Source organism: Stegostoma tigrinum, chromosome 21 (assembly GCF_030684315.1).
Source record: "Stegostoma tigrinum isolate sSteTig4 chromosome 21, sSteTig4.hap1, whole genome shotgun sequence".
Lineage (NCBI taxonomy): Eukaryota > Metazoa > Chordata > Chondrichthyes > Orectolobiformes > Stegostomatidae > Stegostoma > Stegostoma tigrinum.
In genome coordinates this window covers 42,080,264-42,106,720 of record NC_081374.1, presented here as the reverse complement: position 1 = coordinate 42,106,720, position 26,457 = coordinate 42,080,264, and the positions used below count along the sequence as shown (strand labels likewise).

Genomic DNA, 26,457 nt, shown 5'->3' with positions numbered 1-26,457 from the left:
ATATACTCTGATCATTCTACGGTCCACACCTTCCCCTTCACCAACCAACTGAGGAAGAAGTGTGTGCCTACTTTCGTGTCTCCTCCTGGCCCTGTGGCATCTGAGGGACTTGGCACACAGGGAGCACAAGATAGGAGTGAGGCATGAAACTCAAAGAACAGGAGAAATTGTAAGAATGAGCCCAGAGCCCTCTAGCTCTCTGTAGCTGATTGATGAAGATGGGCTGCTTTGGGATAGTGTGTTTCTGGCCATCTGTAGCTAACTGGGCTCGAAAGTCTTGTGAATGTGTGATTGGAGTACTGCTATAACAGAGGTGATGGACCCAGGTGAATAAAGGTGCTTCTCGTTTGCAGTAAGGAAGAACCGAAGCAACAGCAGTCAGAGCCAGTAAGTCTGATCTCTGTGCAGCCTCCACAATTCGCGCTGGTAAGTTGTCCTCATTTTCTGGGTGGGCGCAAGGGGAGTGTTTCTGATGTTTGATGATGTGATTTGCATCTGGTACATAACTACTTTTAGAGTTACAGAGACCAGAATTGCAATTACCTATTGGTGTTTTTAGAGGGCCATTTGAACATAGGTGATAAAAGTCGATCTGTTCAGTACAGATCTTCAAACAGGGAGAGCTGTTAACCTGACCTCATCACCTCAGGAGACCTCCCACCCACAGCCTCCAACCTCATTGTTCCCCAACACCGCACGGTCCGTTTCTATCTCCTTCCCAAAATCCACAAACCTGCCTGCCCTGGTCGACCCATCGTCTCAGCCTGCTCCTGCCCCACCGAACTCATCTCCACCTATCTGGACTCCATTTTCTCCCCTTTGGTCCAGGAACTCCCCACCTACGTCCGTGACACCACCCACGCCCTCCACCTCCTCCAGGACTTCCAATTCCCTGGCCCCCAACACCTCATATTCACCATGGACGTCCAGTCCCTGTACACCTGCATTCCGCATGGAGATGGCCTCAAGGCCCTCCGCTTCTTCCTGTCCCGCAGGCCCGACCAGTCCCCCTCCACCGACACTCTCATCCGCCTAGCTGAACTCGTCCTCACACTCAACAACTTCTCTTTTGACTCCTCCCACTTCCTACAGACTAAGGGGGTGGCCATGGGCACCCGCATGGGCCCCAGCTATGCCTGCCTCTTTGTAGGTTACGTGGAACAGTCCCTCTTCCGCACCTACACAGGCCCCAAACCCCACCTCTTCCTCCGGTACATTGATGACTGTATCGGCGCCGCCTCTTGCTCCCCAGAGGAGCTCGAACAGTTCATCCACTTCACCAACACCTTCCACCCCAACCTTCAGTTCACCTGGGCCATCTCTAGCACATCCCTCACCTTCCTGGACCTCTCAGTCTCCATCTCAGGCAACCAGCTTGTAACTGATGTCCACTTCAAGCCCACCGACTCCCACAGCTACCTAGAATACACCTCCTCCCACCCACCCTCCTGCAAAAATTCCATCCCCTATTCCCAATTCCTCCACCTCCGCCGCATCTGCTCCCACAATAAGACATTCCACTCCCGCACATCCCAGATGTCCAAGTTCTTTAAGGACCGCAACATTCCCCCCACAGTGATCAAGAACGCCCTTGACCGCGTCTCCCGTATTTCCCGCAACACATCCCTCACACCCTGCCCCCGCCACAACCGCCCTAAGAGGATCCCCCTCATTCTCACACACCACCTTACCAACCTCTGGATACAACGCATCATCCTCTGAAACTTCCGCCATTTACAATCCGACCCCACCACCCAAGACATTTTTCCATCCCCACCCCTGTCTGCTTTCCGGAGAGACCACTCTCTCCGTGACTCCCTTGTTTGCTCCACACTGCCCTCCAACCCCACCACAGCCGGCACCTTCCCCTGCAACCGCAGGAAATGCTACACCTGTCCCCACACCTCCTCCCTCACCCCCATCCCAGGCCCCAAGATGACATTCCACATTAAACAGAGGTTCACCTGCACATCTGCCAATGTGGTATACTGCATCCACTGTACCCGGTGCGGCTTCCTCTACATTGGGGAAACCAAGCGGAGGCTTGGGGACCGCTTTGCAGAACACCTCCGCTCAGTTCGCAACAAACAACTGCACCTCCCAGTCGCAAACCATTTCCACTCCCCCTCCCATTCTCTAGATGACATGTCCATCATGGGCCTCCTGCACTGCCACAATGATGCCACCCGAAGGTTGCGGGAACAGCAACTCATATTCCGCCTGGGAACCCTGCAGCCATATGGTATCAATGTGGACTTCACCAGTTTCAAAATCTCCCCTTCCCCTACTGCATCCCTAAACTAGCCTAGTTCGTCCCGTCCCCCCACTGCACCACACAACCAGCCCAGCCCTTCCCCCCCACCCACTGCATCCCAAAACCAGTCCAACCTGTCTCTGCCTCCCTAACCGGTTCTTCCTCTCACCCATCCCTTCCTCCCACCCCAAGCCGCACCCCCAGCTACCTACTAACCTCATCCCACCTCCTTGACCTGTCCGTCTTCCCTGGACTGACCTATCCCCTCCCTAACTCCCCACCTATACTCTCTCCACCTATCTTCTTTACTCTCCATCTTTGGTCCGCCTCCCCCTCTCTCCCTATTTATTCCAGCTCCCTCTCCCCATCCCCCTCTCTGATGAAGGGTCTAGGCCCGAAACGTCAGCTTTTGTGCTCCTGAGATGCTGCTTGGCCTGCTGTGTTCATCCAGCCTCACATTTTATTATCTTGGAATTCTCCAGCATCTGCAGTTCCCATTATCTCAGAGCTGTTAACTTTTAGACTGCTGACAAGTCCAAGAAACTCTTGTCTTCCTGGGCTGAAACAGTCAGCTTGTTTCAGCTCACATACTACAACATTGCAACACAACACTTACTCAAATACCTGCAGCACCAATATGAACCTAAATAAAATGGAAACATTTGTCTGTCAGCTGCATTGATAATAGGAGCTGGGATGTCATGTTGTGGCTGTAGAGGACATTGGTGGGGTCACTTTTGGAATACTGCGATCAATCCTGCTATAGGAAAGATGTTGTGAAATTTGAAAGAGTTCAGAAAAGGTTTACAAGGATGTTGCCAGGGTTGGATGGTTTGAGCTGTAGGGAGAGGCTGAATAGGCTGGGGCTATTTTCCATAGAGTGGCCGAGTCTGAGGGGTGACCTTATAGAGGTTTATAAAATCGTGAGGGGCATGATTAGGGTAATAGACAAGATCTTCACCCCAGGCTGGGGGAGTCCAAAACTAGAGGATATTGGTTTAGGGTGAGACGGGAAAGATATAAAAGGGACCTAAGGGGCAACTTTTTCATACAGAGGGTGGTGCAAACATGGAATGAGCTGCCAGAGGAAGTGGTAACTGGTACAATTAAAACATTTAAAAGGCATCTGGGTAGATATATGAATAGGAAGGGCTTAAAGGGACATTGGCCAAATGCTGGTAAACGGGACTAAATTAATTTAGGTCATCTCTTTGGCATGGATGAGTCAGACCAAAGGGTCTGTTTCTGTTCTGTATGACTCTATGACTACTGTATGACTAACTGCAACCCGTAAACATTTTGCAGTTTAGAATTTGACTTCTTCCTCATTTTTTACTTCCTGGTGTTGGTGAGCAGGAAGTTTCAAACAGACACTCTTGTTACTTTTTGCCAGCTGTGTGAGATCAGGAAATTGGTAAACAGTCATTAAGTCACATTTGATGATGCTATCAGGCACTGATTGTCACAGACATGTGTAATCCATGGTACCATAACTGACCATGGATATACACTGACCTGTATCATTTAGAAGGTAGAAACCCTGTTGGCGCAGAGTAGTGTTTATGATATTGGAAGTGTAAACCAAAGGCCTGAACTAATATTCCAGGGACATGGGCTTGAATTATATGGTGCCCACCTCTCCTGAGCATGTTTCCTGGGAGGGGCTGGGTGACCTTTTGCTCATCCTCTACCCACCCCACAACAATGTAATTGGCTAAGCGTTGAAATTGACAACCCGTCTGTGATTTTAAACGATAATGCACGGCCAACCAAGCCTGTTAACAATCTGATGAACCTAGGTCTTCCACTGCCCATACTGTAACATAGTCAGCATGGTTGAGTGGGTGAGTGTTGGGAAGACCATTTTTTAAAAACAAATGGTTAAAAGGCAAGGGGAGGGTGCGATTTACATGTTTCAGGAGGTGTGCTGGGCACATTGGGGCACCCCTTCCAAGATACTTGGCCCACTGTTGTGCCTTGTTATTTCCAGGCTGGCCACCTCTTACCTTGGACAACTTCCATCCCTAGTGTCCTCAATCGGTCCCCTTCCAACACCCCTGACTTTCCTGTCTCTCGGGTCCATATTGTATTCTTCTAGGAACCCACCTGCAATTCCTTCAGTGACCACTACTCAGTTTTGGTGCAGCTGGCCAACCTGATTGGAATTGATAGTGTCAATGCCAGAAATCCAGGCAAGCAGAGGATATTCAGTCACATTCCTGGCATGTAACAAGCCTTGAGAGGTCAGGAGGTGCAGTACTCTGGGCTTTGACACTCTGGTATAGTCATAATATTTATATGGCTGGTCCAGACAACTTTCTGATTAATGGTAATTCCATGAAATCCTGTGATGGTAATGCTGCTAAATGCCAAGGGGAAATGGTTAGATTCTCTCTTATTGGAAATGGAGTTTGCATTCAAATCATACCAAAAACCTTCTCCAGCCTTACAGCTCACTGAGATATTTGTGCTGCTCTGGTTCTGGTCTCAGTCGCACCCCTGATTTTAATCAGCCACCTTTGATGGTCGTCCTTTTAGTGACCAAGCTCATGTATTCCACAATTTCCTCCCTAAACTGCTTTTCCATTTTTACCTCCCTCCTTTGAGGACTTGCATCACCTACCCCTGACCCCTACTTAGGACACGAGACTTAACGGTTTCCTTATGTGGATCGATCCTCACATTTTGTTTGACTGCGCCACTGTGAAGCACTTTGCAAGTGTTACAACATTTCAGGTGCTATATAAATGCAAGTTATTGTTGTTGCTGCCATTACGAAAGGGCCAATTTCGTGCCCCTTTTAAAGTGAACTTGTGGGCATATTAATTTGAAAAAGAGGCTGCTATTTACTGCTCATTAAGTTGCTACCTCATTGTCTCAAGCATACTTTCTTCATCCACAGACCACTGGATGAGCTGGACAAATAAGGGTTGTATCTTTGACTGGAGTAAACAGTCTGCAATGGTAACTTACTGAATACAATGTACAGCCAGTGCTTACTGTGTTTCTGATCAGTGCTCTCAGTGTCCAAAATAAAATTCTCCGTTATAAACAAACCTCCAACACCTGAGAACATTACACTTTGAGGACAACATCATCAATCGTTGTTACTAAACTTAAACAAGAACAACTGGAAGCATAAATGTTCAGCAACATACAACTTAGTCAGACATACACTCAGTCCTTTCAGCTCAGACCTTGCTATTCTTGCTCTCTCTCAATATTCTTGGCTCAATTTGTTTATTTAGTTCTTCTTAATTCATTCATGAGATGTGAGTGTCATTGGCTAGGCCAGCATTTATTGTCCATCCCTAATTGTCCAGAGGTTAGTTGAGAGTCAACTGCATTTCTGTGGATCTGGAGTCACATGTAGGCCAGACTAAGTAAGGAAGGCTATTTCCGTCCCTAAAGGTCATTAATAGACCGGATGGGTCTTTACAACGATACACAATGGTTGAATGGTCGCAGCCAGGCTAGCTTTTGACTGCAGATTTTTAAAATTGAATTCAAATTTTACCATCTTCCATTCAAACCTCACATGCTCACAATGGGGTTCTGATTACTCACTCAGTAACATTACCAATATGCCACCACTATCCTCTCACTGTGTGCCACACAGTTCCTCTTTTGAACATTCTGTGTTGAAATTAAGGTTTATTCCTGGTTCCTCTTTATAACTTATGATCAAAGTCTTCAGAATGGAATTTGTTCTTCCTCTGTCCTCCCTTCTCAGTCCTGATTGGGGTCATCCAGCATCAGCCTGGGACTCTGCCGTCAGTGGGCACAATTGTTCTGGAGTTATCTGGTTGATGGAAGCCCTTGAGAAGGCCTTGTTGCAGGTGGTCAGGCAGGCTCGGATCGTTGGTCTTTCATGTCTTTACTGCCTGGGTTTCTCAGTAAATGGACCAACCAGGGACAGTGGCTTACGATGGGAGAATATCAAGTGACCAAGTGAAGTACATTGCAGCTTTCTGTTTCCTGCACCTATTAACCACTCCGGGAACATCCCCAGGAAACCATTGCCTGGTACGCTAAAAAATTTCATAGATGATCTCATTTCTAGCCTCTTCCATCATGTACACAATTCTGAAGTTATGATTAGCTAAGATTCAAAGTATAGGTTAAAAAATCCTTTGAAATCTTTTGTGAATTGCCTTCTCTGTAAAAGAGACCTCGCATTTCTACAGCACCTTTCTAAGTACTTCATTTCCACCTTTAAAGTGCTGAGATTTATGTTATTGCAATAATTGTTTCACTCACTTCACTTTTTACAATTTACATGTACCAACATCTCTCTAACAGCAATACAGTGATTGACCAATGAATTTGTTTCAGTGGTGTTGCTTAGGGTTGAGGGCTAAGCAATTGGCAGGATAATGAGGGATGGCCCCTATTGAGTCATGCTGCAAAGAGACATATTTTATCGAGTTTTTCATCTTCTACGCTTGAGAACAATTCATAAGAATACCAGTATAAAGGAAAATGATATTTACACCGGACAAGAACAAGGTGTTGGTGTGGTGGCAAATGGACTCTAATTGGCTGAGCATTGCCATGGAGAATGCACAAGTTAGGTGATGACTGACAATTAACCACCAAGATTTATTTGAAACTGAAAACAAGCAGGTTGACTCTGATTGGTAAAGTCATTGTGCTTATAAATGAACTGTTTGTCTTTCATTTTATTGAGATGGATTGTTTAACAAATTTAGGCCACATGGATTAGATGGAGAATTAGCCAATTGAATACAGAACTAGCTCGAAGGTAGGAGATAGAGGGTGGTAATGGAGTGTTGTTTTTCAGACTGGAGGTCTGTGATCAGCGGTGTGCCAAAAGGTTTGGTCCTGGATCCACCGCTTTTTGTCATTTATATAAATGATTTGGATGTGAACATGGGAGGTATGGTTAGTAAGTTTGCAGATAACACCAAAACTGGAGGTATAGTAGACAGTGATGGAGGTTACCTTAGAGTACAATGGGATCATGATCAGTTGGACAAATGGACCAAAGATTGGAAGATGGAGTTTAATTTAGATAAATGTGAAGTGCTGCATTTTGGAAAGGCAAATCAGGACAGAACCGAAACACACAATTGGTAAGGTCCTGGGCAGTGTTGCTGAGCAAAGAGATCTTGGAATAAAGTTTCACAGTTTCTTGAACGTCGAGTCCCAGGTAGGTAGGATAGTGAAGAAGGCGTTGGGTGTGTTGTCTCTATTGGTCAGTGGATTGAGTATAGGAGTTGGCAGGTCATGTTGCGGCTGTACAGGACATTGATTAGGCCCCTTTTAGAATATTGCGTGCAATTCTCGTCTTCCTCCTATAGGAAGGATGTTATGAAACTTGAAAGGGTTCAACAAAGATTTACAAGCGTGTTGCCAGAGTTGGAGTGTTTGAGTTAGAGGGAGAGGCTGAATTAGCTGGGATTATTTTCCCTGGACTGTCAGAGACTGAGGGGTGACCTTATAGAGCTTTATAGAATCATGAGGGGCATGAATAGGGTAAATGGACATGGTCTTTTTCCCGTGTTGGGGGAATCCAAAACTAGAGGGCACAGGTATAAGATGAGAGGGGAAAGATTTAAAAGGGGCCTAAGAGGCAACTTTTTCACTCAGAGGGTGCTTCTTGTATCAAATGAGCTGCCAGAGGCAGTGGTGGAGGCTGGTACAATTACACCATTTGAAAAACATCTAGATGGTTATATGAATAAGAAGAGTTTAAAAGGGTACAGGCCAAATGCTGGAAAATGGGACTAGATTTATTTAGGATACCTGGTCGGCATGGATGAGTTGGACTGAAGGACTGGTTACATGCTGTACAGATCTATGACTATGACTCTATGAGTTGAAGCAGGCACAGTTTGTGTAGATGTTTTTTAAGCTTGCATGTAACAGGACCCTGTGTGTTAATAAATGTAGATCCCATTATGCACAAGTTGCCCCACACTGCAAGCCAACTGAATTTAAACTGGAGAAGAGCCATCTGGAGAGGGTAAAGCTAGGAAATACATAATGAGTGGTATGAGACTGAAAATTGTAAAGGAGAGAAAGGGACCTTCCACTGCAAAGGCACAGATTCCTGAAGGTTACAGCTCTGCATAAGGTTCTAAAGGGTTAATGCTGTAGCCTGCATTAAGTGCCACCCAGTTTAATGAAGTCATAAGGTGGGGCGAAGAAAGGAAGAACAGCTATAGATCTCAAAGAAGACAGGTCCACCATCCAAGTCTCCTCGTAGTCTCTGAAACCATGTCTATCTTATTAATGTGACTTAATCCCGATTACTATCCTGCCACAAGCTACATTTTGTTTAAGGTACGAAATTCATCTTGTTGGGCTGTCAGCTAATTTTCAACCATCACAAAAGACCAAGTAACCACCTATTGAGTTAGTTAAAAAAGTCATGGTGGGAGCAACCTACCTGAGCATATGATGGCAGTGCTTGGCATGGCATGGTCAAATGACAGGAGTAGATAAGGTGATCAAAAAGGCATACTGGGATACTCTTCTTCATTAAATGAGGCATAAAGTACAAGAGCAGGGAGGTTGAATTAGAACTGCACAAAACACTAATAGTTTTCATTTTTGAACACCCTGCCTGAAAGTGTAGTACAGACAGAAAGCAAATCTCTTTGCCTGCTCACAACAGGAAATACACTGGCCATACCTAACGGGCCCATGACCGCAATACTCTTAGAACAGTTTCCAGTATTAGATGTGATTCCACAACTGGGCAATACAAGTTGAACAATTCTGACTGTGTAAAGAATTGTGCTAACAATTCATTTATATCCCCACCCAACCAGTCCATTCACATCTTCCTCCAGTTTACAGCATTATCACTCACTGTCGATTACATGAAAATATGAGCAGGAGTAGGCCATTCAGCCCTTCGAGCCTGACCGCCATTCTTTAATATCGTGGTTGCTCATCTACCTGAGTACCCTGTTCCTGCCTTCTCCCCATATCCTCTGATCCCTTTGCCCTAACAGCTATGTTTAACTCCTTCTTGAAAACATTCAATGATTTGGCCTCTACCACTATTTGTGGAAAAGCATTGCACAGGCTCTATGAGTGAATGTCTACTCTATAAGACTGACCAATCACGTGGCCTTTTTTTTTGTCCAGTTTGCAAACTGTTTACTGATGTTCCCTACATTGAAGAGAAGCTATGAGATCTTTCATACTGAGCTTCATGTACATCGGCTGGCAAGAAAGCTCTGGTCACGCAAAGACCAGCCAGTTTGGATCCAATTGGTCACACGGATTTGGATCTCATGGCTGTTAAGTTTCTGACTGGTCGACTGTTAGAGACTTGGTTAAGCTCTTGCTAAGATTCATGCCCGACATTTTAGCCATCCTCTTTTCTGAAGCTTGTGCCATGCTGGTGGACAGAGTACTTCAGTGGGTTTCCCATTGTTTTCTGTAGGAAGGCTGACCAGGAGACTGCCCCCATCATACTTCCTGCCAACACAATGGAAGGATTTACAGGCTGACATGTGACTTGTTTGCCCATGATATGAACGCACCGTCCATTGGCAGTGCTATTTGAACCCAGAGCCTCCGACGCAGTGGAAGGATGGCACCTTCTATGGACTCCTACCATCCACAGAAACATTACAGGGTGCCCAAAAATAACTTCTATAACAGCCGAGAGAGAGAGAGAAAGAAACATGAAAGGGAGCAACAAAAAAGCAAGCTACTTTGTATAAAGTAGTAATTGTTTGTGTTGGTCCTACACTCACACAGCATCCAAATTATTAGCCTTCTTTACAATAATCAGTCGTGAACGGCACAGGAGGGGTTATGGGAGGTCAGTTATTGTTGAGAGACATATGTGTGCATTCAATGTCGATTCATGCATCAAGCAAGCGCCACTCTAATGCAGCAGAGCCTGCTGATTATTCCCTATCTTTCCTGTGTACATTCATCTCCTGTTGAGTTGGTCCTGGAATCATAGAAAAGCTTCCATAAATCTTTCACGCTGTTACAAAAATATTCAAAATCCTTTGAAAGATTAATCAGCATCCAGACATTGAGCTGGCTTTTCACAAGTTTGTAAACTATTTCCAGGAATGTCACATTCAAGTGAGTGAGTACTCTGTAGTGGAATAATCACCTGCTTTGAGCTTGTCAAATATCTATGACAGCAAGACTCCTGATGTTTGTACTTTAGCAAGAGCTCTGCTTTGAATGTGATGTGTGTACTGATGGTATGAATAGGCGAACTTTAACCCTTTTAGATTAGATCAGATTCCCTACAGTGTGGAAACAGGCCCCTCAGCCCAACAAGTCCACACGCCCCTTGAAGCATCCCACCCAGACCCTTCTTCCTATAACCCACACATCCCTGAGCTCTACGGGCAATTTAGCAAAAAGCAGCAGAATTAGCATTGACTTGAAGGTTAATAGAAACTTCATCCAAGTTTTGTCCGGTCTGTCTTCTCATCTTCTGCATCAATGAAATTACCCTCAAACTGATACTCTAATAATTATCTTTATTTGAAGGCTTTAGTAAAACACTCTTTACATGTGGAGATAGTAGGAACTGCCGATGCTGGAGAATCTGAGATAACAAGGTGTCGAGCTGGATGAACATTGTAGGCCAGGCAGCGTCAGAGGAGCAGGAAAGCTGACGTTTTGGGTCGAGACCCTTCTTCAGAAAATGAACTGTTTACATGTAACATGTTTATATTAGGTGGCAATATATCATTATAATTTAGATCAAATGTGTTTATAATTACTCATTTGAAAAGGGCTCTTTCAACCAGGCATATTTGAGGTATGGGTTATACTGAATATTTAGGAGATCTTGTAATGCAGTGGATTCTGTCCCTGCCATTGAGCCTGAATCTCCAGGTTCAAGTCTTATTTCAGGACCTGACCGTCAATGGAGATGCATTCATAACATGACCAAATAGGCCAGTTATCAATGTGTAAATCCTTCCAATGCACTCTGCAGGCAGACAGTAGGAAGGGGAGACATTCCTGCTCAGTCAATAATGGAAAGAAATTTGAAGCCTCTGCCATGATGATGCTTAGCTCCAGACTACAACATGTTTGTGAAAGTGCACGTTGGACTCATTGATCTGTAACACACTACACTTTGAATTACCTCCTCAAATAATTCCATCAGTTTAGTTAGACATAACCTTTACTTAAAGAATCCAGGTCTTTCCTGATGACTTACCCCGTCCATTTGAATTTTTCCAATACTTTATTTACTAATGACTGGCCCATAATTACTCAGTCTACGTTCATCCCTTTTTAAACAACAGCGTAACATGAGCAGACCCCTGGCTCTGTGCCTCGAGCTAGATTGGATGGAAATAATGATTAGAGCCCCTGCTACTACCTCATCTGAACCCAATACATCTGGGCCTGATGACTTATCCATTTTCAAATACAACCTAACACTTAATATTTCTTCTGTTGCTATATTTATTCATCCAATATTTCATGCAACTTCTCAACTACAATGCCCACACTTCTAGCCCATTTCTTTATGCCCGTATCTTCCACCTACAAACATAAGGTACTACTTTGGTTTCTGATTTGTCTTATTCTTTTCTTAGCCATCCTCTTGTTCTTTATTTATTTATAAAATATCTTTGGATTTTTCTAGATGTTCGTTGCCAATATTTCTTCATGCTCCCTTGTAAGGGCGTAATGGTGATCTTACCATAAAGTTCATCCAGGATCACAGACTAATTGGGCTCAAGTCCTGACATTTCATGTTTGCATCTGAAAGCAACCTTTCATCAATTACGTTACAACCTACCTGAGCGGCATTATCCATGTTCAACACCAGAAACATGCAACACATCCCTAAACAAAAGTGTTACTGCATTTTGTCAGGGTCCCGCAACTGATGACTGGCTTTGGCTTACTCTTAAGTAAACATTAAGATAGAGAATAGATATTCACCTGTCATACCTGCACCAGGAGTCTCTGATTTCAATTGTGCTACTCTGGGTAAATGGCAAGCAGGCACTTCAGTGAGAGTCCACGATAGTTCTTATCCCAGAGTCAGAGGCTTGAGCACTGAACATAGGTTGAGACACCGGTGCTGCAATTTCAGAGGAGTCAACTTTTGAGGGAGACATTAAACTGAAGCCAGTAGGAAGTCTCGAGGCACGGTCCCTTTGGGTCACAGCTTCTGAGCTGGCTGGTTACTCGAAACAGGAGCAATATGCAGGATTATAGAGAGAAGGCAGAAGAATGGCTCCAAGTGAAATGTTGATTTGGAGCATTGTTGCAGGCATTGAGTCATACTGCATGGAAGCAGACCCTGCGGTCTAACTGGTCAATGCTGATCATGCTCCAAAAATAAACTAGTCCCTTACACTTGGCATATCCCTCTTATTCATGTCCTTATCCAAATGGCTTTTAAATGTTGTAACTGTACCTACACCCACCACTTTCTCTGGCAGTTCATTGCACACACGAACCATGCCATGTGTAAAAGTTTTGCCCCTCATGCCCTTTTTAAATCTTTCTCCTCTCACCCTAAAGATATGCCCCTAGTTTTGAAATCCCCCAACCTGGGAGAAAAAAAAAGCCTTTGCTATTCACCTTATCTATGCCCCTCATGATTTTATAAACCTCAGTAAGGTCACCCCTCAACCTCCCACACTCCAATGGATTAAGGTCCCAGGCTTTCCAATTTATTTTTATATCTCAAACCTCCATCCTGGTAAACTGTTTCTAAACCTTTTCCAGTTTAATAATATCCTTCTTCTGCAGTGTAACAATTCTGTGTTCATGTGAAATGAAAATGGATGTTTTCTATAACAGGAAGCGCTTTGGAAAATCTTTATATCTGGTACCAATGTGAAAGCCTGCCTTGGAATCTTCCTGGAGGTTGTGATATTTGTTAATGCATAGAGTAGCATGTTCTCATTGACTATTGCAGGAATCTGATACAGCTGCTCAACACTACAATGAGCGATGTGATTCCAGGGCAACTTCAGAAGAACAAACAGTGTACAGTGATGAGAGTGGGGAAGGTAAGTGCTTGACAAAGTTTGGGTGTCTTATGATGTCTTGCCAGGGTGCTTAGATCTGTTTGTATCCATCCCCATCTTCCTATGCCCACCAGGGGCTGACATATGATGGTGCCAATTCTATGCTACACCTGACCAATGCACTCTCCAGGGTCTGCACAGTCCTGGGATGACGCCTGAGTGTTAATCATCTTATTGCAGGATCATTGGGAAATTGGAGGTTACTGCAAACATTGTGGGGACACTACATGCTGTTTTCAAATGGTTACTTTGAGTGTTCAGTTCATTGAAGTTTGAAGATCAATCCCCAATCCTGTTTCTGTTCATTTTCTCTTCCAGCTAGGAGGCATTCAATCTTTCCTTACAGCTCCAACTTGCTTCTCATTCCCAATTCAATCCCCTTTCTGAATACAGAGATAATGGGAACTGCAGATGCTGGAGATTCCAAGATAATAAAATGTGAGGCTGGATGAACACAGCAGGCCAAGCAGCATCTCAGGAGCACAAAAGCTGACGTTTCGGGCCTAGCTCCCTTTCTGAATACAGTCTTTTTCTCTAACATAGTCCGATGCCCTGAGCTTGGCTCGCTCAGTGTAGGGGGTAATGAGATGAAAACATTGAAGTCTCCTATTACGATTGATTTATCCTCAGACTTCAACATTGAGATTTTAGACTGGATTTTCAGAACTGTGGCAATCTCACGCAGATCGCCAACTCCAACCTTTCTTTTCCACAAAAGGGGAGCTCCCCAGTTTGGAGAGAAGTTCTGCTCAGCTCTCCCTCAGAAATACGGAGACGTATCTCCATTCTGACAGCTCTTTCATAGTGTGGGAATGAAAACCACGTCTTTGCAGCAGTCAGCTGCTGGATTCTGACACTTTGACAGCTGCCTTGAAAGTGTAAGTATGTAAGATAACTAAGTGAGAGGTGAGAGCACTGTGATGGCAGCATGCCAAATGGGAAGGATGGGCACAGGCTGCCATGTAAGTGGGGTGTGAAATCAAGACCCAACTAAAAGAAATGGTCAGATTATACAATAAACCCAATTCATAGAGAAAGCTTTAATTAGTTGCTAAGTCCTGAAGAACAGACTGCATACAGACAGAAAGGGAAAGAGGTATTAAAGACCTTAAAGATCTGACGGAGAGTTAAAGAATTATACAATTCCATGAAAAAAGAACTTTACAACTGAGGGTATTATTAAGGAAGAAGTTTTTTTTTAAACATTTCTTGCTCATCCCATATTACCTGTGAAATGAATAACATACTCAGCCACTTCACAGGGGAATTGAGAACATTGCTATGGGTCTGGAGTCACATATTGGACAGGCCGGGTAAGGGTCCAATTTTATTGGATACAGTGAACCAGATCAGATTTTGCAACAATTCCCTGGTAGTTACATAGTTGCTATTAAGAAAGGTTGTTAATTCCATAATTTTTTAATGTGGCAGGGTAGCATTTGAACTCGTTTCCCCAGAACTTTAGCCTGGAGTCCTTGGATTATTAGCCTAACGATATTACCACTCCACCACTACCTCTCCAGCACATGGGAAATGATGTAGGTCAGCAATGCACTACCCGAAGCAGCACTACATGAATGAATTTCTCTCTGACTTGGTTTTACTGCTGCTGTTAAGCATAAAGTTTGTTTTGTCATTATTAATAATGTTTATATTTATTAAATTTGCAATATTTAATATTGCAGTACAACTGTTGTTTTGAGGACTAAGTTATAAGTGTAGACACCTCTCCTGTAACGTTTTGAGTAGCATTTTGCTCACTCTGTCCTGTCTCTCACATAGACAGCGCTCCTGAGGAACCACTGAACAACTCAGTGGATGAGGTCTCCATTTTGAAAAGGCTGGGCCTTCGGAGGTAAGCAGCAGTAACCATCATGCATGCTTCTATCGTGGATCATAATTCAGGCTTGCGCGACTCTTACAGATCTGACAACACCCAAAACTCTCAATAAGAGCATGAGTGGCACGGTGGCTCAGTGGTTAGCACTGCCGCCTCACAGAGCCAGGGGCCTAGGAGTGACTACATGTGTGGAGTTTGCACTTTCTCCTTGTGTCTCTGTGGGTTTCCTCTGGGTGCTCCGGCTTCCTCCCACAATCCAAAGGTGTGCAGGTTAGGTGGATTGGCCGTGCTATATTATCCGTAATGTTCAGACATATGCAGGCTAAATGGGTTAACCATGGGAAATGCAGGGATAGGGTTGGGTCGTGGTTCTGGGTGTGATGCTCTTCTGAGGGTTGGTGTGGGTTTGATAGGCTGAATGGCCTGACTCTGCATTGAAGGGATTATAAGACAGAGTTCTTGCTTACTATCATCAGTGTGTAATATTAAAATATTGTCCATTAGGGGAAAAGGGTTCCTCCTGTAGTTTCTGGATTACGGTTTTTGTTTGGTGAATAGTTTTTACCTCTGTGACAAATCATCATTATCTGCATTCATTGTCTAACAAAATGCTTGCAGGATGGTCCAATGCAAGCCCAGAGGGCACGAGAGTCTTGGCTGAATCAGAAAGCAGACAAACTCCCCCTGTCACATGCTGACCACAACATCGGGAAAAGATTCTACAATGCTTTGAAATCTGTCTGAGGTCTACAAGACTGCAGGCCAATATCTGATCAAAAATCTCACTGAGATCTTTTAGCTTATATGGGACAAAGGAGCCATTGCACTAAAAAAAAATTATTCTATTGTCCTCTCGGATAAGCAAAAAGCAACATGTCAGTCTTGTGACAACTGGAATGGAATCTCACTCCTCACCCCGCTGACTGAAAATATCTTTGTCAGAATCCATCTGAATCGGTTAGTGTGGAGCTGGAGGAACACAGCAGGCCAGGCAGCTTCAGAGGACCAGGAAAGCTGACGTTTTGGGCCTGGACCCTTCTTCAGACCCCATGTCTGAGGAAGGATCCTGACCCAAAATGTCAGCTTTCCTGCTCCTCTTATGCTGCCTGGCCTGCTGTGTTCCTCCAGCTCTACACTATGTTATCTGAGACTCCAGCATCAGCAGTTCTTACTATCTCTGAATCAGTTAGTGCAGCATCTAGTGTCAGGGAGTTAGTAGGGCAAGTAGCAGCTTTTAATAAAATTATAAGCCAGTAATAACAGCTCAATGTTGTCATCAACCCAGATGTATCTGAAGGCAAATGTAGTGCTCTAATAAAGAACTAACCACAGAGAAGGAATGAGCAGATACTAGGCAACTTATGAAGTCGTGGAAGCAGAGTCATTAGTGACATTTAAGCGACTGCTGGACATGCACATGGACAGCAGTGAATTGAGGGGAATGTAGGCTAGATTATTTTATTTTTGGATTTGGATTATTCCACGGCACAACATTGTGGGCCGAAGGGCCTGTACTGTGCTGTACTTTTCTATGTCCTATGTTCTATGTATTATTAAAGGACCTGAATATTTTAAAGGTAATGGATGAAATGCATGTGCAAAAACAGATGAAATTGGGACAGTCTAGAATTACCAGTTTCATTCATAAATTATTGTTCTCTTTGGGTGACCGTATATAATTTGTAACTGTGAATGGTGGTGCAAGCATACGTTTTGTGAAAAGGTTGTTGTTTGGAGATGGCAAATGGGCTGGCTTGCTGTAGTTATGTGAACCCTAGCTCCTCACTAAAGGTTTTCACTTTAGTTTGTGGTAGCCATTAAATGCATTATGTGAAACAGCAAAAATGAATTAACATTTTGCATAAATTAGGAGATATATTGACTTCATTTGAAAGGAAACTTAGGAGAAATGTATGACAGGCAACTAATCCCACATGGTTTCATTTTGCAGTATCAGCCAAAATTTAAAACGAGTCCTCTCCCCAACTCAGTGATGCACTTATGCTGTGTCCTCAATGACCTGTAAGGCTGTGGGCAAAATATTTTTCATTCAATATTGCATGATTCAAACACAAAATTGCACGTTTGCCTTAGAGCAGGACAGCTGCTGGCTATCAGACCTTTCAATATGCATGGAAAGCAAAGCCAGTTACCTCCAGTGTTGCATTCTAATGGGCTCTCTGAAGATGCTGTGACTTTAAGAAATTATTTTGTTTTTTTTTGAAGAGAGGTTGTAGGGTGGAGACATCGAGCAGTCTGCCAGACCCACTAGAGTAACCTGCTTGGGGGGCCTTGAGGTTTTTAAATGCAGACTGAATGGGTATGATCAGCTGTCACAGATCAGGATTTCTGAATAGCATCAGAAGCTGTTGGGGCCTCAACAAGAGTTGGAAGCTTCAGTGAATGTCTCCTGGCTGCTTCTCTCTCTGAATTTTCCCTTGATGTGTTTTTCTTCCTGAATGGGAGAACTGCATGTGAGAATCTATGTCTAAACTTTCCTTTTTGCCAAGGGATGTGTTTATGGGATATTTCTATATCAGAACAGGTAATTCGTAACTGTTACTGCATCTATTATTCTGTTAAGTTTTCCAACAGAGTTAAGTTGTTCTAAATGCCTCTTTCTTTTGGTTGTATTTTAATGACAGTGTTTAAATAAGTTGAATTTTGCATAAAATGGAGTAGTTTGACCAGATGCATCGCATCCGAAACACACAGTTCACATTTGCTTTTAAAAATAAGACAATGTTAGGGTCTAGGCTACCTTTTTATAGTATGTTGAGGGGTCTGGTCTAGTCCATGACAACTCATCTGTGATGGGATAGTAAGAACTGCCGATGCTGGAGTCAGAGATAACACAGTGTGGAGCTGCAGGAACACAGCAAGCCAGGCAGCATCAAGGAACAGGAGCTTGAGAAAAGGGTCCCAACCCGAAACGTCAGCTTTCCTGCTCCTCTGATGCTGCCTGGCCTGCTGTGTTCCTCAAGCTCTACACAGCGTTATTATCTATGATGGGCTCTTGTTCCATTTCTTTCATTGATCACATTGAGTCAATGATCAGCCCTGAAGGTTGTAGCATTGACAAAAATTGCAGGCTGGAGAGTGGGTTTATTTTCATTGGTGGGTGTAACGAATCCCCCCTCCCCGCCGCACCTCATGGAGACTGTTGCTTGATGGCTCCTGTGTCTCTACATCGCACTATTGTGAAGGTCATATCCCAGCATAAAGTATGATTTAGTTTTAAAGTTGCTATGATTGTTCATATTAAATTTGCTACTACCATTTTACAAAATTTCGCTTTGTGCTGGAATACATTGCATTCAAAAAAACAAGTTACAGAAGCTGATGCACAGACAAGAGTCATTCTGTACAATTAAATATAAAAGCCTGCAGTTTCTTCCTCCTGGAATTTAACACAGAAGTTGCACTGGAAAGCATTTTTGTTGGAAATTAAACACCGCAGAGGCAGGCAAATGTGCCATTCTAATAAACGATCCATTTTTTATTTTGCAGGGAATTCTACACTGAGAAAGAGGTCGAGGTAAGTTCAGCATTCTTTTGTTTTCTGTCAATGTTCAACAGCGAAGGATAAAACAATAGCACTCAATCCTGTATGCTAATCATCTCCACATGTACCTACTAACTGGTATCAGTGTAAGTGACCAGGGGTGCATGGGAATTCCTTTCCACACTCCTCACTCCAACCTAACAGGTCCTCAGGACAATTGCTCCAACTGCTGTGGTAGTGGAGTAAAGGCACCTTATATCTGGTCAGCATGGACAGGTCAGACCAAAGGGTCTGTTTCTGTGCTGTACAAGTCTATGACTCTTATGACTCCATGATCTCTACGACCAATTGAGATATTTAACTGTGATTTCCAATTCTTGTCTGTCCCACAGAAGATACATTCTCTCAGCAGCCACCCCGTCGAGACCTCTCTGTTTCAATGAGTTTGGAAGGATATGGGCCAACTCAGCCAAATGGGACTAGCTTAGTTCGGGAAACTTGGTCGGCATGGACGAGTTGGACCGAAAGGTCTGTTTCTGTGCTCTATGGCCCCACAAGCCTGCGACATCTGGAGGTCATTTCTCATTCTGCCAAACTCTGGTGGATAGCCTGCCCAATGCTCCTCTACCTTCTCAGAACACATTCGTTATGGCCACTTGTATCTGTCTTATCTTCTAGCTCTTTTCCCATTCTCCCAACCATTTCTATTTATGGGGGATTTTCTGAGATTATGTTGTTTTTGACCTTAACGTAGGATACAAATGCAAGTTGTTGTCGTCATGACTAAGGTTAAAAATAGTCACTTATGCAGTAAAGTGGCAAATAAACTGGGGAGGAAATCACGGCCAACCTTTGATATGAATTACCAATGGTAAGGATGTGAAATTGAAGCCCCACCAATCCTCTATGGTTGAGCTTTAGGATCCCATGGTACTGTTCACAGAAGGGCAGGAGTGCTTTCACAGCCAGTATTAGCCCCTCAGCTACAGATAGCTAACAATAATGGTCATTATCATATTGCTTGCTGTGGGATCTTGCCATGCTCAAATTGCTCATCATGTTTTCCATATTACAATGACAATTGTTCTTCAACAACGGATTCCACTGACTGCAAAGGGAGAGCCTGAATTTGTGAAAGAGACTGTTTAAAGACAAGATCTTTCTTTTGATGGTCTATTGACCCAGTGCTGTTTCACTGTGCTGAAACTCTCTGGACTTGGAGCCTCTCCCATGGCACATGAAGTATTATTCTCGATGCTGGGAGTACAGCCCATGTGACCAGCACTGTGACGGTAGGAATTTGAAGCCAAATGCAGGCTGAATGGCCACTTCGTTCAGATTCCTTTTTCTGACACTGCAGACTTCTCTCTTTATCTCCCCTACCCCCTGCCCAGACTGCATTCGTCCACCTGTCTCTCGCATTCAAATCTGACATGTTCACGTTGAAGCAAAGGCTTGAGGTGGAAGAACGAGCCCGGGATGTGGCTGAGGAAAACATCCAGAAGGAGCTGGAAGGATGCAGAATAATACTGCAGGTAATTGAGACATGGAAAGTGGACAGCAATATTGTCGATGCTGGAGATTGGACCCTGATTCAGGAGGGATGCAAAATAACATTACAGATGGAGGAGAAATATGGGCAAAGCCTGAAATTGCTGTATATTTTATGTCTATTATTCACACAGAGGTCACTCTAGTTGTTAAGTGTGCATGAACTTGGTAGAGTTGATAAAGTAAACATTTGCAATATCCTCCCAGATCAATTTCTAGGAGCTTCCATGATGTCTCTTTACTTATTTCTGATACAAACTTTGAAGCACAGTAAGCAGAGATCAGTTAACAGCTAGAACAATCACATATAGAGCAATTGAGCCATTGAACAGGACAAAGGTTATGAAGTAGTTATTTTTATTAATTTGTGGGATGTGGGAGTTATTAGCTAGGCGAGCATAAATACCAGAAGGGTCCAGACCCGAAACGTCAGCTTTCCTGCTCCGCTGATGCTGCGTGGCCTGCTGTGTTCATCCAGCTCTACAACTCGTTATCTCTAATACCTATTCCTTGTTGCCTTCTAAGCGAATGCTTTGCCAGGCTATTTCAGTTAAGAGTCAACAAAATTGCTTTGGTTCTGAAGTCATATGTAGGCCAGAGAAAATAAGAATGGCAGATTTCCATCCCCAAACGACTTTAGTAAAGCAGACAGGTTTTTATGACAATCGTCAATGATTGTCTCCATTGGGCTAGCTTTTAATTCAAATTTTTAAGAATTGAACCCAAATTTCACCGTCTGCCATGGTGGGGTTTGAACTCATGTCCCCAGGACATTAGCCTGCGTTGTGGAGGACTCATCCAGTGACAGAGGGGAATGGAGCCAAGTGCTGGAGTGTTTGCTGTGATGTTCCGAACTTAATGCTCATGGCTGATTCTATGCAGAAACTGAAAGCTGCTTGTTCGGACAGGCAGAGACAGGAGACTCTAAAACAGTTCGAGTACAACCTTCAGGTTCTGGAAGCTTCCATCACACGAGTGACCAACAGCTCTGAACTACTGGGTGCAGTACATCAGGTAGGTGTGCGTAGATCAGTCATTACAGTAGAGGGCACCTGTTTCACTGGGGTTTCTGCAGGAGTTATAATTCATCATCAATCTGTGTGTTTAATTTTTGTGCAATATTCAAGTATTAAGATATAGGAACAAAGACAGGAACATAAGAATCAGGAGTAGGAGTAGGTAATCCAACACTTTGAGCCTGCTCCACCATCTAACATAATCGTGGCTAATCTTATCTTGGTCTTAACTCCACTCTCCTGCCCACTCCCATTGGCCCTTTATCCTGCTTTTCATCAGAAACATATCTATTTCTTTCTTGAATCTGTTGATTTGATTTTCCCTCCACTGAGAGAAGTAGTTTCTCCTCATCTCAGTTTTGAACCTACCTCCTCTCACTCTATATCTATGGGCCATGGTTTGAGACTGTCCTGCAAAGGGGGAACATCTTTTCAATGTCCATCCTGTCAATTCCCTTTGGCATTTTATTTACTTCAATCAGACATCCTCCCCCGGCCCCGCATTCTTCTGAACACCAGTGAGTACAAGCCCAATCTGTTCAACTGCTCCTTGAACTCATGCCTTTCATCCCTGGAATCAACCTGACGAAGCTCCTCTGAAGTGTCTCCAGTGTCCCCACATCCTTTCTCAAATAAGGAGATCAAAACTGGACACAATATTCCAAGTGTGGTCTCAACAACTGCTTGGAGCCCCAATATTAAAACTATCAATATTACCCCCCCACCCCCACAACTTTAATTCGTTCACGGTAATGAATGTGTCGCTGGCCAGGTCGCATTTATTACCCATCCTTGGTCTGGAGTCACATGTAGGCCACACCAGGTAAGGATGGCAGTTTCCTTCCCTAATGGACATTAATGAACCAGATGGGTTTTTTTCCCTGACAATCAGCAATGGAGTTGTAGTATTCATCACACTCCTAACTCCAGATATTTATTGAGTTCAAATTCCACCATCTGCTGTGGCAGGATTCAAACTGCCTCCTGAGAACATTATCTGGGTCTCTGGATTTACAGACCAGCAATAATATCACTAGGCCATTGCCTCCCCATTGGCAGCAGGCTCCTATTAATGGACATGCACCATTGCCAGTCTCAGGAATCTTGTTAACAGCTTGGTCAAACTTCAGTTTCCTGTCTTTGCAGCATTCGTCTCCACCAGTTTATATGCCAGACTAACATTTGCATCCTGTACTATTATCAGTGCTAGTACCAGGCTCCCATTTGTAGACCTGTCAATTGTGGACCACTTATTTACAGACCATCTACTGCCTGACGTTGTGTTTTTTAAAAATTGTTGCACAGCCCCTCGGTAGGATTCTGACCTTCAGTTGCTGCTTCAGAAATAAATGCCCTGGCTGATTGACAGTAGATCATGAGAACAGAAATCTCCACCAAAGTGTGCATGACATCCCAAAGGCTTTAGGTTGGAGACAGCTCAATGCAACTGAGGTTGGGGAGTTAAGATGGACCAAAGCCCAATACTGAACTGTCTGGAGGTAGGAGGGTTGGAGTGTTGTCTCTGAGGTTGACCATGTTTTCTCTATTTCATGACATTTCGCTATCCCTTCCTGATATGAATGTTTAGTGTTTTAGAACATATTGTTGCAGCATGTACTATAATAATTAGAATTAGTGTAATAATTAGAATTTGGAAGAAGAGTAATGGTACACATCTTGAAAAATCCTATATTTTCCCTAGGGATACTGCCTTCATATAGAGATAACAAGATATCGAGCTGGAAGAAGGGTCCAGACCCGAAACGTCAGCTTTTCAGTTCCTCTGATGCTGCTTGGCCTGCTGTGTTCATCCAGCTCTACACCTTGTTATCTCAGATTCTCCAGCATCGGCAGTTCCTACTATCTCTGCCTTCATGTAGAGCCTGTATCAAAGGTGTGGCCACAACATTGCAGCCATGCGCCTCCAACATATACTCACTCTGTCAGATTCCCGAATGGAAGCTGAGGGGGATAATGTGTGTGATGTGCCTTTGCAGGAAGCCCGGGTAAGTGGCGGTGTGCAGGTGATGATGGAACATGTGGCCAATTTGAAAAGCATACATGCCAAAGAACATGCAGAACTGCAGGAAATGAAGAAAATCATTCAGCAGAACTCCAGGAGCCGACAGTTTGGAGACATGAGAGGTAAGGACTGTCTCTCATCCAGCACCATCCAATAGAAAAGACTGTAAGTTGGAACTTCTAACTTCATTTCTGTATCTTTCTACTTTTCACCTAAGATTTTGTCTAGGTGCCTTATACCTAAGATGGTGCCATGTACTCCTGTGCCCCTGTACTTGAGTACATGTGACAATAAAATCTAGTTCTAGTTTTAATTCTAGTTCTTGTTCTAGTTCTAGTTGTAGTTCTAGTTCTAATGTCGTCTTTTAAAGCAGAGGATCCATTCATTGTGACTCAGCGGTTAGCACTTCTGCCTCACAGTGCCGGGGACCTGGGTTCGATTCCAGCCTTGGGTCACTGTCTGTGTGGAGTTTGCTCGTTCTCCCTGTGTCTGCGTGGGTGTCCTCCAGGTGCACTTGTTTGCTCCAAAGATGCGCAGGCTAGGTGGATTAGCTGTATTAAATTGCCCATAGTGTCCACGGGTGTGCAGGCTAGGTGGATTATCCATGGGAAATGCAGGAATATAGGATGGATCTGGGGATGGGATGCTCTTCAGAGGGTCAGTATGGACTCAGTGGGCTGAATGACTTGCTTCCACACTGTTGGGATAATAAGGTGTAGAGCTGGATGAACGCAGCAGGCCAAGCAGCATCAGAGGAGCAGGAAAGCTTGTGTTTCGGGCCTAGACCCTTCTTCTGGAGTTCCTACTATCTCTCCACATTGTAGGGATTCTATTCTATGATTCAAAGTTTGAAGGGGGAATGTATATAGACTATTGAGCTGAATTCTCCGTTCTGAACCCCTCCCTTCTGGTATCGGGTGGGAATGGTGTTGTGTAACAATAGGATATTGGCTAGTGCAGCCTTGAGGCCCTTCCCCCATGAGTGATACCTTCCACACCCTCCACGTGCAAATAGCAATGGGATAAGACAAGACCGATCAAACCACCTAATTTTCATCATGCTGTACCTTGATCATGGCCAGGATCACCATGGGGAAGATAATAGCATGACGTAAAAAGGTGGGATTAATGTTCCCATGGTCCCCTCAATGGAGGGACAGCACCTCATTGCGTTTGCTTCCCTCACCTTCCTGCCCTATTCTGCAGTCCTCAGTTCCTGGATGTGTAGACTCTCAGGGAAGATTTTGCCAATTTAATTGCCTAGTCTTATCTCTAGCAATGGCCCTGTGCAGAGTCATTGAGATTCTAGAGGCTCATACTATCCAGCTTGGCAGCAGCCATTCTGCAGGGAAACACCATGGCTACCTGATGAAATCTGACTGATTTATGTTTGCTGCAATATCGGGTTGGTGGACAGTGGACCAGCCTGGAGGACAGTCTGATACAAACTGTACAAGAAAATGGAGGGTCTGAGTAAATAAACCTTAAGGGGGCCCTGGGACCAAAACTTAAATGGAATGGGTAATAAAGACTGGGATGGGGATGGAAGGGCAAATTAGTTTCCTTTTAGTCAAAGTTGTTCTCAAAGGTAGGTGATGCTATCTTGGTCACATATTTGGACTTTATTCTCTTACAATTGTCTGCTCACATGAGTAATGAAGTTAATAACTCGATGGTATGATTGGCCAAGCAGAAGCCACAGACCTGGAGGCTGATGTGGGCAGTTACCTTACCTAATGACAGATCAACAATTACTCATTACTCTGAAAGCCTCACTCCTGGTGCCAGATGTTTAACATGTAGTTGGCTTCTGAAAGATAGACTGCTCATCCAATATCATGACAGCAAACCTATGATATTCTACCAACTCAAATCCTGGTAGTACTTTCTCAGAAGGCATTCCTGGCATCTTGTGGTCTTTGCCACCTCTATCACTATGTGTTACTAGGTAAGGGCTGTTTTGAGCTAATTCATGGCATCAGCTCTAACCTTGTGTTTGTTTTATCTTGGACCTATCTCATGATAAGTAGTGGGAATACACCAGTATAGAGTATCTACAGAGGAGGCATTGACTTTAGTGACTAACATGAAGGCTTGTTGAATGATAGCAATAAGTTCAGATACAATTGGACAAGCATAATTACTGGGACTTTAGGGAGATGGTACAAATACATCTGCTCCCTTTGAAAGTGAGCGTGGAATATTTTGTCTTCACCCACAGGCTGTATGTAACATCAGAATAAGTAATGGAGTCAACATGACATGAACATTAACCCCTTCAAAACTATTAACTTAGGTAAAGCACTCCTGCATAGCAGCAACATTTTGGATCAAGCTTATTCTTCAGAAACATGGAGAAATCGAAAACATCAAGGCTTTTAAACATTGCAATATACTCTCTTGCAGATGATGCCGACTTTCAGACTAAGCATCAAATGATGAGAGCTATGCATCAGGTAAATCAGCACTATGTCTTCATTAACATATAGATAACTCAAATATGGTACATTTATGGGGAAATAATCACATTTCTCATAACGATATCAATGGTTAGTGATATATTTGATCTTTCTTTTTTCCTCCTCGTTCATATAAGACTGTTTTGGTTGGTATACTGTTGCGTGATTCTAATAAACTTTTCATCCATTGAGTTGATGACTTCACTGAAATGACGCTTAGAGGATTTCCCCAAGTTATTATATTGCAAAGTGTGTCGCAGCTTATGCAGTGCCATTCTCTCATCCACCTCTATCGCATTTCCTGTTTACATTGCCTTGTTGACACCTACATTGGAGTTTCTTCATTTTTAATTCTTTCCATGGGATGTGGCAATCAGTTTGTGCGCCATCCCTAAATTCCTTTGAGAAACGGGTGAGCCACCTTCTTTAATTGCTGTTGTCCATTTGTTACAGGTATACACATGATGCTGTTAGAAAGGGAGGTCCAAGAATTAAACACAGGAAGAGTGAAGGAGCAGTGAGATAGTTCCACGTTGGGATGCTGCATGGTTTGGTGGAGTTATTGCATTAATATTCCCTGGTGTTTGCTTCACTTTCCGTTTTGGGTGACAGAAGTCCCAGACTCTGTCAAAGGAGTCTTGGTGAGATGGTGTATGGCATCTTGCAAATGGTACACATTGCAACCACTGGGGACCAGTGTGGAGGAAGTGAATGTTGATCAGTTGGCAGCTTTCTTCTGGGTAAGATATAACTTTGTGACTGTTGTTGGAGCTGTTTTCATCCAGGCA

At 43.8% G+C, this 26,457-nt stretch overlaps 1 protein-coding gene across 1 annotated transcript in view; it reads left to right on the top strand.

Moving 5' to 3' along the window:
* The window catches only part of LOC125462933 (inositol 1,4,5-triphosphate receptor associated 1-like), a 68,595-nt gene that overhangs the window by 7,830 nt on the left and 34,308 nt on the right, over positions 1-26,457 (top strand). Inside the window, exons 4-11 of the mRNA XM_048553447.2 lie at positions 354-426; positions 13,164-13,257; positions 15,058-15,130; positions 18,626-18,653; positions 20,015-20,155; positions 21,054-21,185; positions 23,185-23,332; positions 25,617-25,666. Of these exons, the coding sequence (XP_048409404.1) occupies positions 354-426; positions 13,164-13,257; positions 15,058-15,130; positions 18,626-18,653; positions 20,015-20,155; positions 21,054-21,185; positions 23,185-23,332; positions 25,617-25,666 (739 nt within the window). The remainder of the gene's footprint in view (positions 1-353; positions 427-13,163; positions 13,258-15,057; positions 15,131-18,625; positions 18,654-20,014; positions 20,156-21,053; positions 21,186-23,184; positions 23,333-25,616; positions 25,667-26,457) is intronic.